Source organism: Nycticebus coucang, chromosome 7 (assembly GCF_027406575.1).
Source record: "Nycticebus coucang isolate mNycCou1 chromosome 7, mNycCou1.pri, whole genome shotgun sequence".
Taxonomy (NCBI): Eukaryota; Metazoa; Chordata; class Mammalia; order Primates; family Lorisidae; genus Nycticebus; species Nycticebus coucang.
This window is the reverse complement of record NC_069786.1, coordinates 42902010-42916150: the sequence shown is the minus strand read 5'-3', so window position 1 is coordinate 42916150 and position 14141 is coordinate 42902010. Positions and strand designations below refer to the sequence as shown.

At 34.7% G+C, this 14141-nt stretch overlaps 2 protein-coding genes across 8 annotated transcripts in view; one reads left to right on the top strand and one right to left on the bottom strand.

Moving 5' to 3' along the window:
• The window catches only part of MBD5 (methyl-CpG binding domain protein 5), a 514567-nt gene extending 503464 nt beyond the window's left edge, over window positions 1-11103 (bottom strand). For all 3 annotated transcript variants that reach the window (XM_053596447.1, XM_053596449.1, XM_053596448.1), the window contains exon 1: window positions 10976-11103. The gene's annotated coding sequence lies outside the window, so the exon portion shown is untranslated. The remainder of the gene's footprint in view (window positions 1-10975) is intronic.
• ORC4 (origin recognition complex subunit 4) overlaps window positions 10920-14141 on the top strand; it is an 85545-nt gene continuing 82323 nt past the window's right edge. For 2 of the 5 annotated variants that reach the window (XM_053596454.1, XM_053596452.1), the window contains exon 1: window positions 11893-11966. Coding sequence is in view for 1 of the 5 variants with exons in the window: in XM_053596453.1 (XP_053452428.1) it covers window positions 11906-11966 (61 nt within the window). In the remaining 4 variants the exon portion in view is untranslated. Of the gene's footprint in view, window positions 11034-11078; window positions 11200-11885; window positions 11967-14141 lie in introns of those variants that run through there. The other 3 variants (XM_053596455.1, XM_053596456.1, XM_053596453.1) reach the window with 3 other exon arrangements.

Genomic DNA, 14141 nt, shown 5'->3' with positions numbered 1-14141 from the left:
ACATCTTTGTCATTTTTTTCCTTAATAAAAGTCATTCCATCCATTCATTATTGTTGATAATGCTCTTCATATTTTTGGTATTTCTTGAACCTTTAGTTACTGATTAGACATTCATTACTTAATACAGACAGAAACTGGTGTCCAAAGTGGTCTAAAAGTTCAAGATCAACACGAATTAAAGATAATTTAGTGGTAATATTATAAGTTAAATGGAAAATAATTAAAAATTAAAATTCTTCAACTTCATCTTTAAATCACTACTCTAAGTGAGATACATCAATATACCCAAGGCTAAAATCATGGCCTAAAATAGTTAATGTAACATAGTAATTTATAATCACTCTAACTGTATGAATTAATCATAAACATAGCCAAAATAAAGTTGTCATTTTGGAATCCTACATTTCTTAACAGCACAAAAAGAATTTCTAAATCATTTTTACATTCTAATAACTGACACAAACATGCACTAGATTCAGAACAATTTGTGAATGTGATGCCTTTTACCCTCCCTCTATCTTGGTTTGTTTCAGATATCACACTGTCCTATATACAGGTGTAAGTTAAGGGTTTTCTCAAGTTGTTCAACTGGATATTTCCCTTACCATCATTTGTTCTGATCTCCCAAACCAGCTTGGTACCTGAAGTAGGCTTTTTCATTTTCTTCATTATTCACAGATTAGTCAATCATAGTAGGACTCTCTTCTGAATACATACAGACATCATTTTTAATCCCTTTTAATTCTTTTCTAAGTTCTACCTAGTTATGTTTAGGATACTATGTTAACCAGTTTCCAATGCTATCATCTGCATTAAAAAGGCTTTTTACGAGACCTGATGTTATAACCATGATTCTATGGAAAGAATACGCTCTTTAAATTGAAATAAAAATGAACTCTTATAACACAACTGTTTTATAACTAATTATAAAGTGTTTTTCCCTTGAACATAAAGAGTATCAGTCTAAGTTTAAATATTGACCTTAAGGACAAAGAAATGCTTAGCCCGCAGTTTGGCTCCCATGCAACTCCTGACATCACCTTTCACCATGCACTCTCTTGCTCCAGACTTCTGCCAAGCTGACCTTCGTTTAACATTAGATGTTATGCTCTTTCTCCTCTCAGGACCTTTGTACGTGCTATACCTTCTTTCCAGAAAACTCTTTTCTCCATCTTGATCTTAGATGCGATCTCAGCTTAATAGTCACTTCCTCAAACGACCCTTGATCCTAGGAACAGCTAAATTCTCCTTAGTCTTCACATTAAATATCATGAACCTCACCATAACAACAGGGTGAGGTTGTTGTTACATAACAACAGAAATAGTTCCAACTTCTCATTTATTTGTATGATTATTTAATATCCTTCTCTATCTCTAGGATATTAAGTTCCAGAAGACCAAGACCCATGTCTATTTTTGTTCACTGTTCCAATGAGCATATAATAGGTATTTGTTGACAAAAGACACTGGCAAACCATTGGTAAAAAAGAGATAAAAAATAACCACCACGTAGAAAAAAATCAGTATGACTTTTCAGCTATAAACAAAATGCAAAGCCCTATTTGGTAGAACTCTCTAATCTTGCCAGTTTTTGGAAGAAAAAAAAATCAATTTCTGGTGGTAGGGGTAGATGGGATGGGCTACATAACCATATCCATTTGTTACTTTTAGCATTTAAATATAAGATTCATAGTTTTAATTGTGTACCATTTATTACTGATCTTAAGGACTAACAGGTGTAATATCTGATAATGAAAGAAAAAACCCTCAGCATTTTTGCTTAGTTTTCTGCTTTAACTACAGTTAAAGTTATTCATATTCAGAATATACTTTTTTTCCTTCACTTGTACAAGTTATTTCTTCCCCTTTCTGTTCTTATGCCTTTTCTGACCTACATTCTAGGAAATAAATTTGAAAAACATAAATGTAAAGGTACTACATATTATTTCTACACACTTCCCTAATTTACCAGGTTACTATGAATCTTAATGCTAGCTTTTAAAGTAGTACAAATAAGATTCCCAATCTCCTCATCCTATTGAAAGCTTTGTCTTTACCTGAATTACCCTGTTCTATGACAACCTAGAATCTATCTTCTAAACCCTGATTAACTCATGTCCTCCTTAAAAGCACACTGTGATTAACTCTACAGAATTCTAATTGCTTCTTTACTAAGCATATTTACATACTCAGTCTGATGTTATTTTACAAAGGTTCTTAAAGTGTTTTTCAAGTACACGTTTCAGTCACTTAAAAAAGTACTTCATCTCCAAACCTTCTGTTTTATTTTGTCCTCCATTTAAACCAGTACACCTGTAATATAAAACATTACAGAAATGTACAGTGACTATGCCATCTGTGTTTTAAGTGAACATAATTTGGATCATTGATTAAAATAATAAAAGTTTTATCTTAGGCCCATATATTGCATCTTATCTCGGACTGAACTGACTGCCTACCACTTAATAATTGACATCTTTTACTACCACCAATGCTCATGTATACTTGTTAGGATAGTGAGAAGTGTATTTTTCACTAAAAAGCAAAATACTTAAAAATCAGGATAGATTATATCCATCAATCCTTCCCCAATGTCTAGCTTTTTCATTCTGTTAAGATTGGATTAGTATGACAAGCTTTACTCTGTATCAAGCTATGTAGTTTACACCTGATACTAATTTAGATTTCAATAAAAATATGTATATAGAGAGAATGTACACATTTAGCCAAATTAATAAAAACTAAAATTCAGTTTTATGAAAAAGCAATGAAATATAGCAAATGTGCCTGCTAATTACAAAAATTAAACACATATACAAGTCACTTTCTAACTGGCCAAAGTAAACTCTGCAAAAACAGAGAAGCTATTGAAGAAATGTTTATAAGGAATACTTAATATCTTTAGGGGAAAAAATAGCTTTCAGAACTGTTTACCAACATACTTAAAATAGCGAGAACAGAAGCCCAGAAAAGTAATATGATTGTATTAAAATCTGTTATGTGAATGGGGAGGGAGGAGGATGTTTGGCAGAAGGAGGGAAGGCATGAGGCAGGATCTCACCTAATGTGCACACTGTATAAGTGAATAACACACCCACTGGGTGAAGGGCTCTTCTACAAATGGAACTTTACCCTGGAATGAGAACAATATAACCTAAAACTTGTACCCTCATATTAATTTGAAAAACTAGAAAAAAACAAAATATAAATAAAAAATAAAATCTATTATGTGGGCCCAGACTCCTTTCATATCATAAGAACACTGGAGTAATGTGACTTAGTTTTATTTTCTAATAGGCAATACATTGCTATGTTCTTCAAGCTGGAAAGAAGATTCAAATGAATTAAAAAGTTACATCTACTATACATTTATTAATTCTAAAACAACTAAGCTATACTATATAAATATGACATACAGTAATATAAGCTTTTGGGTTTTATTATTACCAAGGGAAATTGTTAAAGAAAAATATTGTATTACTTCTAGCAAAAAAATAAGCTTCATTTTATACTTCTATGAAAGAATTAAAAGTTAATACAACTTAAATGAAAAAACATATTTTTAGGAGTGGTCTGACTACACAAAGTCATTGCCATTATTATTCAAGATATTTGTAGCTAGTATTATCTTTTTGATATTCAGTAAACTGAACACTGTGGCTTTAACTGCAGTTCGAATGTTATAAACAGTTAGATGTCTGGCTCTGGCCTGCATTCTAATACCATCAGCAGAACAGAGAAAGGAAGCATAAACAAACCTTTTAACTAGATTACAGTCTGTAAAATGGCCAAGAAATCCTCAGCATAAACTCCAGTGTGACAAATATGGAAGAAAAATGATTTTGGAAAAATGCTAAAAAAAAATAGCCTCCAAATTTCTGTTATTACATGGACATGTATATGATGTTCTAAATATTTGGATGTCACTTAATATTAATTAATGAACAACTTCATGTTTAACTTTTCAAATAAACAAAAAGTCTTTTTATCTTACATAGCAGATGTTTTTTAGATCAATATACCCCAAGTAACAAAACTATTTAAAAATCATTATTTTCTTTTGTTGAATATGGAACACTTCTCTTCCCCAACAACCATGACTGTACTTACACAGTATAAGTTATTATTTCAGATATATTTAAATATTAAGAGTATATGGATTAAGTTAATCCATGGCCAACAGATTAGTAGATACTTCTGGGTTGAGGGGTATAAAAAACAATAGCTGTGAATAAAAGGATAAATCTAAACACAATTTAGCACTCAGTCAATCTTAAGAAACACTTTGGGTTTACTTCTAACTTTGGAGATACAGACATTAAATTTCTTTAAAAAGCTACACAAGAATGTAAGTTTTCATACTAGCATCATAAAGAAAATTTTCCTCTCATTGCTTGAGTCTTAGTTGTTTGGCAAAAGAACTGAGTGAAGCACTAATATACAACAATTTCTCACCACTGCAACATTGGTGACTGATGTAAGTATCTCACTTTAGTCCTTTAAAACAATAATCTATCCAATATCATAGAATTTAATTACATGTTCTCTAAGAAAAGTTTATATAGGTTAACCTAAATAAACTCAAAATGTGCCAAAACTTTGAATCAAAAGGATAAGCTTTACAGCTTATGTCACTGGTGATTTTCTTTTCTATTGTATCCAGCTACCTTAGAAGATATACCTTATTATGTTAAGTTTGGTCCTTCTCGTGTCTCTTTGAGGAGTTATTCTGAGATATTACATGATATAGAAATATCTCAGGCAGAAATCCTAAAGACTTCGACTCTTTAATTTTAACCTTTAGGTGATTTAAGAAAATTATCTGCAACCATAAACTTATTCTATTTCACTAATTATTCAGATTATTCTGACGAGTAAGAACTCATTTCAACAAACTTGACTTTTTCATGTATAATAGATAGTATAGAATATTTCTTTAGCACTTAAAAGTGTTTCCAAACTCTGCAGGCCATAATGCACTGGCGTAATGCTCATAGGATGATAGAGTCAATGCAGGTTGAGCATCCCTTCTTCAAAATGTTTGGGACTAAAAGTGTTTCAGATTTTTTTGGATTTTGGAATATTTCTATTACATTTAATTGAGCCACCTCTAATCCAAAAATTCAAAATCCAAAGTACTCAGACGAGCATTTCCTTTGTGCATCAAGTTGATGCTGAAAAAAATTTCAAATTTTACTGTTACTTGGATTTTTGGATTAGGGATGTTCAACCTGTGTAAGCTTATAATAGAAAACCCTATTTACTTAGGTGGACATAAAAGTCACTTCAAAGAAAAAAAATTTAATAGCTCATTTTTTCGCAAAGTGAAGGATGTAAAAAAATCAACTCTAGTTAGCTAGGTCAAAAAGTATTTTAATTCAGTTGCTGTTTTTAAGAACAACTTTGGAAGGCAGCTATGCTTACCAGTATACCACCAACACTCTCATTAAGAACAACTTTGAACTAATTTAGGCACCTAGAAAATTCAACAAGTTGATCTTTCTTATATAAAATTATTTCTGACTTTAAACAGCACTAAAATGAGTAAACTTAATCATATCTATGTAGTAATTATAAACATGTTACATGGTAAGAGTCCAGAAGTTAATGTATGTACATATGCCAAACCATTAAACAGAAACTCCCCTTTGTTCAAAGGTTTTTCACTATCAACACATCAATATATAAAATCCTACAGTAAATACTCATTGGATAACAAATTGGTGGACCCTGCAAACTTCATGTAACTAGTTACATGTTAAAGAAGTTCAAAATATAAAAGACCCAAATATTATTTTTGGCCATACAAAGAGAAGCCAGAGCTTATGTACACGTATACAGAGGGTACCAAAAAACTGTATACATGTTTTTATCTTTTGTTATAGGTATACCTAAGAAGTGCCCAACATGACTTGTATTCCTCTTTTGTTATCAGTATATGTTATTACATTTTAATACAGGCTTTTCCTTAAAATGTGTACACATTTTTTGACACCTTCTGTATTTTCAAAGTTGCACACTGGTCTGTATCTATGTTCCTTATAAAAGACTGTTTTTTTGATTTTTGATCTTTGTAAACGTTCAGATATTTCCCATCAGTCTATCAATAAACTACTGAGACTGATTTTACTTATCCTTACAACAGTATAGATTCATAAGAACTCCTCACAGTGATTGTGTTTTGAATTAGAAAGTGTCATGAATTTAACGTGATAGAGTACATTACTAATAAATAATGATAAAATGCTATTTGGTTAATCAGCTTCCTCATTTGTAACTCAATGCAACGTTCACAGAACTGGGATTGATACACTTATCACTGTGCTGGGCACTAATCATAAACAGTAACTACGATTATTACTACAATAGAAATTTAAGAATGAAGAAATCAGAATTTACCACTCAGGAGTCTATTTATCTTCACAAGATACTGCACCCTGAAAGGCATACCCTCTTTCTTTTAAATTGTTAATCAATATTATTGTAAAAGGTAGACCCTTAAGGAAGGCAAAGTGAAATCAGTACCTTTCTTTTTAATGTACTTTTCAAATACAAATGAAAGCCATGATAGGAATAGTGGTAGAAGTTTTTGCTTTTGCACCCATCTATCTAGTAAGAAATTTCCAACTTATTTTACTAAAGGTATAAATATAATATCATTTAATAAAGATTAGAAATTGCAAATGGTTTTGAACTGGAATTTGGAAGTTTTTTTATAAGAATCTAGGAATAACGTATCTATCATATACTAAAAATTTCAAAATTCCTAGAGTATACTAATTATTGTGTAATGATTATGTCATGCTGTTTGTTTGATTTGATTAAAATATGGTAGAAAATATTTGAAAATTCAAAATGAAAATGTGCAATGTCTTCCAGTGAATCATGATGAATAACCTATTATATGAAATGTAAAAAGGTAAAAAGTTAATTTTGAGAAAAGAAACATTTAAGTGTAGAGAGTTGGTTCTTGGTTTTGGGGAGAAAAATTTAATGAGATAATTTAAGAAACAGTGATGGTCATCTTAAAAGAAATATATTTAGCAATACAAATCCAGCAATGGTAGCCACACAGACTATTTTCATGATGTAAAATGAGTAAACTATATACAAATTAGAAATCCCTAGAATATAGTATTAAGTAAAAAATTTATCCTTATCTTTTTCTAATAAATGACTTTAATAAAATACAGAAATATCCTTCTTAAACATGCATTTTTCCACCTAACATTATCCATTTAGTTAATATAAAAATTTATTTAGGTTGAAACACCAAAACAAAGACACGATCAATACACTTGTGGAACACATTTAAGATACCTCTTCAGATTAAACTGCAGGGACCATCTTTGATTTCAACTGCCTAGCGCAGTGCCTGAGCAGAGGATCAATAGATGTTTCATGAATAGTTAAGTACAATCTGTTTTGCACATACATTAAAAAATCCAGACAAGTTTGAAAAGATACGTAAGTTGGACATAGGTTTTCTGGCTGACTTCATGGGGTCCCACTGACGACTAGGAGTAAATCTTCATATCCATAGAAAACTGGAAAGTTGATAATTGTCTGGGTAAGGACCAAAAAAACAAAGTCAGGGAAACATATCACCTAAGTAACAGTTGATTTATAGAGCTGGTAAAAGAGGCCTAATCATTCCAACAACCTATTGCACCACTCACTCAATGAAATGAAATTTAAATACATCTTGAACATTTACTAGTATATTTTTAAGTGTAATTTTTTTGATCATCACTTTTTCAAAAAAATTCACTTTGTCTAATTTTATAAGGATCAGAAGGAAATATGTCTTTACTTTTTGAATACTCTATTGTTTCAGTATTTAATTTGGCTGTTAATATTAAAAAATGTGAGCAACAGTAGAAATTAAAAAAAAATTCCTGAGAAAAAAATGTTAAGGGTAGTGAAAATTGTAGCAAAGAGGAAAGAAAAAGAGAATAGAGGAAAAGAATCCCACATAGGAGAACAAAGAAATTCAAATACGCTAAATGCTAAAACTAATATGCATTATGAGAAACAACTAGTCCGGCACATTGTGTACCACATGTTGTGGTGAGAATCAGGTATATGAGTATTAATAAGACAAAAATCTGTGTTGTGAAGTAGTTCATAGAGCAAAAATCACAAGTAAGCATTTATAGTCCAATAGGCATTCTATTTTTTCTTATACATATGGGACCTTAAACAAGATTAAGAAGTATATTTCCTGATTAATTGGAAGTAAAAGAGAAATAATAAGCATTAGAGAAAGTTGGATAACTCTCAAAATAGTCAACAATAAGTGAAATTAATATTCTTTAAAAAATCAATAAATTAGCGAATTATAAATGGACAAAGTCCTGACTTATAAAGCTACTTATTTACCTGATATACTTAGAAGAACATGCCTCCATATAAAACCCTTAAATGCTATACACAGAATTATCCATGACACTTTAATCTGCCAAAGGAAAATAAAGTAGTGTAGCACATGAGCATCAGAAGACCTGAGTTCTTAGGTCCCTGCTTTGCCCACTTACAGGTCTTAGCACCTGGAGCAAGTTCCTCAAGATCTCTGAGCTTCAGTAATAAATAGAGTTGAATAAGACATCACTGTTTGAAAAGTTACAATACTAAAGTATCAATAGCTTGTAATACTTAAAATAACCCATAAACCATAATAAAAATATAATAAATGATTTTCTAAACATAAATCATTGTCCAACTTAGAGAAAGTCTGGAATCTTTCAACCATAAAGGATTAACCTGGGGTGCTGGGGAAAAGAATATTGTGAAAATGGAAACAGTAAGTAAAGATTTTAAACTAAAGACCACATATTTTTACTGAGCTGTCTACTGGACCAACTACCATCCCAATTATCTACATAATTCACTTAACTTAAAATTTATTACTTCACTAAATTCTACTGCTTATCTCTTACATTAAGGTTGCAGAGGTTTTAAGGTAAGGACAAGAATTATGTGAACCTGGAATAGTAGTATTGACTACAATTAATATACTAAGTACAACCTTATGATTCCTTTGGCTCATAAAAATATATTTTAGAAATTTGTATTCTTTCACATGTAGTGAGCAATTTGGTTCAGTACCCCAAGAGATGAAAACTTGAACTTGGCACACATTTCTTCTTAGGTGCACCAATTACACCTCAGAGAAAGGTAAGAAACTGTTCAAATTTGTAACAGTAAAAAGGAAAATAAGGCCATATTGCTTACTGGTACATAGCTTTTTTATCTCCTGTGTTTAAATGTCTACTTTTGCACACACTTGGTAATTAAAATTTTACAGAACAAGTCTCTACAGTTACAATGCTTTTCTGTCACTAAAAGATGTTATGCTTAGCTTACTATCAAGAAAATAAAAAATTAAAAGTATTATCATGTTTTCCAATATTTATGTGAAATATCCTTCTAGATTTATATTTCTTCAATCCTTTATAGTTGATCAAATTGCTGTTTTCATATTGCTAGTCTGATCACAAAACTGCTGCTTTAGAGAAGAGTATTTTTTGCTGACATAAATTATGGGATCAGAGATACCAATGCAGTTACCAAAAAAAAAGGGTGTGAGAGAGAAAGAGAGAGAGAGTGTGTGTGTATGTATGCATGTGCACATCCATCTTCAAGGAAAGGATAAGGAAATGTATAAATGAAACAAAATACCACTTTCCAATATAGGCCTTAGTAAAAGGCCTACATCAGAAACAGACCTTCTAATGTTTGTGAAACAAAATACAGCGCTGAATTTAAAAGCTATTCACTAAGGACGTGCCAAGTAAAAATAGAGAATAGCAATTTTTATCAATTTCGTTATTCTATAAACATAAATCTGGATTTACCTTACAATCTATAACTACAATTAATATACTAAGTACAACCTTATGATTCCTTTGGCTCATAAAAATATATTTTAGAAATTTGTATTCTTTCACATGTAGTGAGCAATTTGGTTCAGTACCCCAAGAGATGAAAAGCTCATCTCAATTTACAACAGTAAATAAATAATTCAGTTAAAACTGAAAGTAGTACCAATCCAACAAACTATTGATGGAGAGGTTTGGGCTTCCATGCAGGCAGAACAACATAAAGTTTTCAAAGGGGATTACTTGTTCAGACAAGTTACAAAGATTACAAAACCCAGATGAATTATAAAACAGCTAATTTCTCATCTTATAAAAATAAGTATCAGGAACACATGTAGGAACAGACAGTACCAGTGGCATTTAAACTTTAAGCATTTTGAAGCTTTGAACTTTATATACTGATACATGAAACAAACATTTAACAAAAAAAGCAGTGATACAAGTCAAAACCTAACCAAAGGCCTCTATCAACTAGAAATTTGAAATTTTCTACGCAAGTCAGACAAAACAAAAAAATGGAATATTAAACCGTAAGCAAAAACCAATCAAGTCTTCCAACATTGAAGTCAGTCAATATCCAAATCAGATATAAGACCAAAAGAGGAAAACACTCTGGTCTACAAATGGATAAGCAGTTCCACTACAATCCAGATCCCGACATTTTCCCACTCAGAAACAAATGCAGCGGAGCTTTTCCTGAGGAAGGAGGAAAAAGCTCCTCGAATGAATTTTTTTAACTGACATCTATAAAGTGTGCCTCTTTCTGTCTCTTTCCCTTGCGTCTCACTGGAGGAAGGAGGGGGTTGTTTTTGTATTCTCCCCCACTGGAGCAAGACACAATCAGATGTTAGCTGGAGGAGAGAAACCACTTTTGACAACAGCAAATAAAAATAAAAGTGCCCCTCCTTCCCTGACAGGATGGGCACCCCACCTCACACACCCCTCCCCACTCCAACCCCTCCTTCACCCCCACCCCCAGCACCACCCCCTCCCCACCCCGGAGCTCCACTGCGTATGTGGTTTGGTGCTACTGTTGCCCCGGAGTGAAAGTCAGAGCCAGAAGAAGGCAATGAAACCCCCACAGACACACTTACCTTTCCTGCCCCCCACTTTTGAGTGCCTTCCCTGGAGCTGTGGAGGATGACACAAAGGGTAATAAAGGGGGGGGGAGTAGAGGAGGTGACGGCGAAGGAGGAGGAGGAGAGCTGGGGAAGTGGCTGCTCCTGGGTGTAGTGAGATGTCTCCAGCCAGGGCCAAGCAGCAGCAGCAGCAGTAGCAGCAGCAGCAGCAGCAGTAGCAGCAGCAACAGCAGCAAAGGGTCTGTGTTGCTAAGAGGCTTTTGGTCTCTTTCTCTCCTCCTCTCACGGCCAAAGAGGAGGAGGGTGGAGGGGGCTCGGGAGGGAGGCGAGTTGGAGGGGTGAGGGGGTAGGAGTCGTGGATGGAGGTTTTCGAAGAAGAAACTCCTTCTCCTTCTTTCAGGCTCAATCCCTCTCTCAGGGCTCAGGGCTGGAGGGTGGGGGAAGGAACTCAGCCACCTTCCCCCCCACCCCCCTCAATTCAAGGTTGAAGTGGATTAGAATTAGTGTCCTGTCCCTTTAAAAATAGAAATAAAAGACGCCCCCCCTCTGCCACTGCCTCTCTCTTCATCATCAGCTGCTGCTGCTGCTGGGGTCTCTCTGCTTGGGGGGGAGGGGGGCTCGGGTAGAAGAGACGGGAGGCACTCACTGCGCATGTCCCTCTCTGACGGGAGGCTGGTTGGTTGAAGGCAGGAGGAGGGGGAGGGGAGGAAATGAGATGTTTTCCCAGAAGTCTCCGAGGCGTCGCGACCCGGAAGACGTTGTAGCAGGGGGTAGAGGGGCGGGGGCGGGAAGGAGGAGGAAGTTGCTACTCTTTAACACCCTCGGCTCCCTCCTCCCTCCTAAGAGAAACTAGAGGAACGGAAGTGGGCAGGGACAGACCCGAAAGGCAGTCACGTGTTTGGGCGGGAAGGGGGCGGGGTGAGAGAGGTGGTGCGTGCGCGGCGCATGCCGGGAGTGGTTGTGTGCCGCTGGCATCTGCAGGTGAAGCCAAGCAGGGGACGGCGAGGTAGGCTGGTTGAAGGCTTTCTGCAGTTGTTTGTTCCCGGCTTTTCCCTGGTGAAGTCGAGCTTTTTTGCGAGAGATAATGTGGGGTAGGGTAATCTCAAACGAAGGCCACTGGTGAAAGGCGAATCAGAAGGAGAAAGATGAAAAGCTTGGGAATGTGGGAAGCAGGCAGGCTTGTCTAGGCCGGGCAGGCCTGGAGCTGGCGGGCTCTAACTCGTGGCCTCCCGGTGAGCCTGCAGATGAATCCCTGCCAACTGCAGGGAGTCATGAGGATACTAGCTCTGCAGCGGGGTGATGGGTGAGGAACTTATGGCTCGCGTGAGAAAGAAATTGTAGCGCCTCGGCAGTTAACTGTTCAGACTGCAGAGTGGGGGTAACATCCAGGGACTGAGCCCAGTTTGTGAATTTTAACCAGTTGCATCAGATGCAGTGCTTGTATCGCATATTGCGCTCTTCATTCGTTACCTTGCAACTCTCCCTGGAATACTGTAGTGGTTTGGGGGAAGGAGCAGAAAAGGAAATCTTGAGTGGAATTTTCCTCCATGTCTTGGATTTTTACTGCAACATAAAGCCTATCCCCGTTCTTGGAAAAGGATGTGGAAATGTGCAATCTTGATGTTGAGTTTTACAATTGATAAATCAGAGATTTTCCTTCCTGTATTTGTAGATGAGAGAATTTTAGAATGAGTGTTTTGTTTAAATTTCTTTAGGTACTGTCCTTAGCTTTTGAGCCGTTAGTTTCTCAATTAAATGCTACCCTTTTTTGCTGAAAATGTTTCTATCATAAAATCAGAATTCCAAATGTATAAAAAAGAATTTATAAGTTTATATTAGTAAGCTTTTGTAGTAAAATAGTACGCCTTTCACATTCTTTTTATTCAGATTTAATTTAAAACGTTTCAATCTTTGAGCTACCTTCTTTTGTAAGGATACTTTGAAGCAGGCGTCCTCAAACTGCGGCCCGCTGGCCGCATGAAGCAATGTGAATTGTATTTGTTCCCGTTTTGTTTTTTACTTCAAAATAAGATATGTGCAGTGTGCATAGGAATTTGTTCATAGTTTTTTTTTTTTTTAAACTATAGTCCGGCCCTCCAACGTCTGAGGGACAGTGAATTGGCCCCCTGTTTAAAAAGTTTGAGGACGCCTGCTTTGAAGGATGAACACCTGTGTAGTGTGTATACTTTTGAAAACTAAGAATCTAAAATCCTCATGTTTATTGTATTGGTATTGTTTAATTCTGTAGCGTGAGTTCATTAGGGTACACTGTCAATTAAAGTTACTAATTTTCTGCGCTTTACTTCAAGTTTTAGCATCAGATCCTATTCCTGTATCATTGCCTGGTGCTTGCAATTTTCCATGTGTGCAGAAATCATGTCAGATGGAATCAGAAATAGACTCTTTGCTTAAAATTTGCTTTATTTTGAAACTAAATGTCTACCACTGTAGATGAAAATGTGTATACATGTATAAAGACGTCAATTTATGTGCTTTAGATACAATACTGCAATCTTTTTATGGTTAAGTAATAAATAGGAAACGGCACAAAACAGATGTATGGATCATGAACACGTATGAAATAAACTCTGTCATTACTACTACAGTCAAGAATTAGAAACTGGTAAACTCTTCTGCTATCCTTTTCTGATCATTTTTCCCTCTTTACACTTCTCCCTGAGGTAATAGCACTCCTCATTTTTATGGTAATTATTTAGCACTTTCGTTCTAGTATTTTTTGACTACCAATGTGAGCATTCTTAGATATATTTAGACTAGTTTTTCCTGTTATAGATTATGTATTATGTACATTGTGTTTTTTCATTCTGCCTGCTAAGATTTAACCCTGTTAGTAGTTAATATATTTTCATTGCAATATAGTAATGTTAATAGTATAGTAAGTTCTTACTAGGAATAAGCCACAGTTAATTTTACCTGTCTAATAATAATAGACATTTGGATTGTGTTTAGTTTTTTGCAATTGTGAACAGTGCTGTTGTGAATGTCCTTAGACGTTTATTCTTGTGTACATAAGCATATATTTTTGCAGAGTGCATATGTTTTGTCTTCACCTCATTAGATTATGCCAAACTTTTACAAAGTGAATGTACCCATTTATGCTCCCACAGCAGTGTATGCATCTTGACCTATCTATATGATAGACGCCTTTATTTCTGTAGTC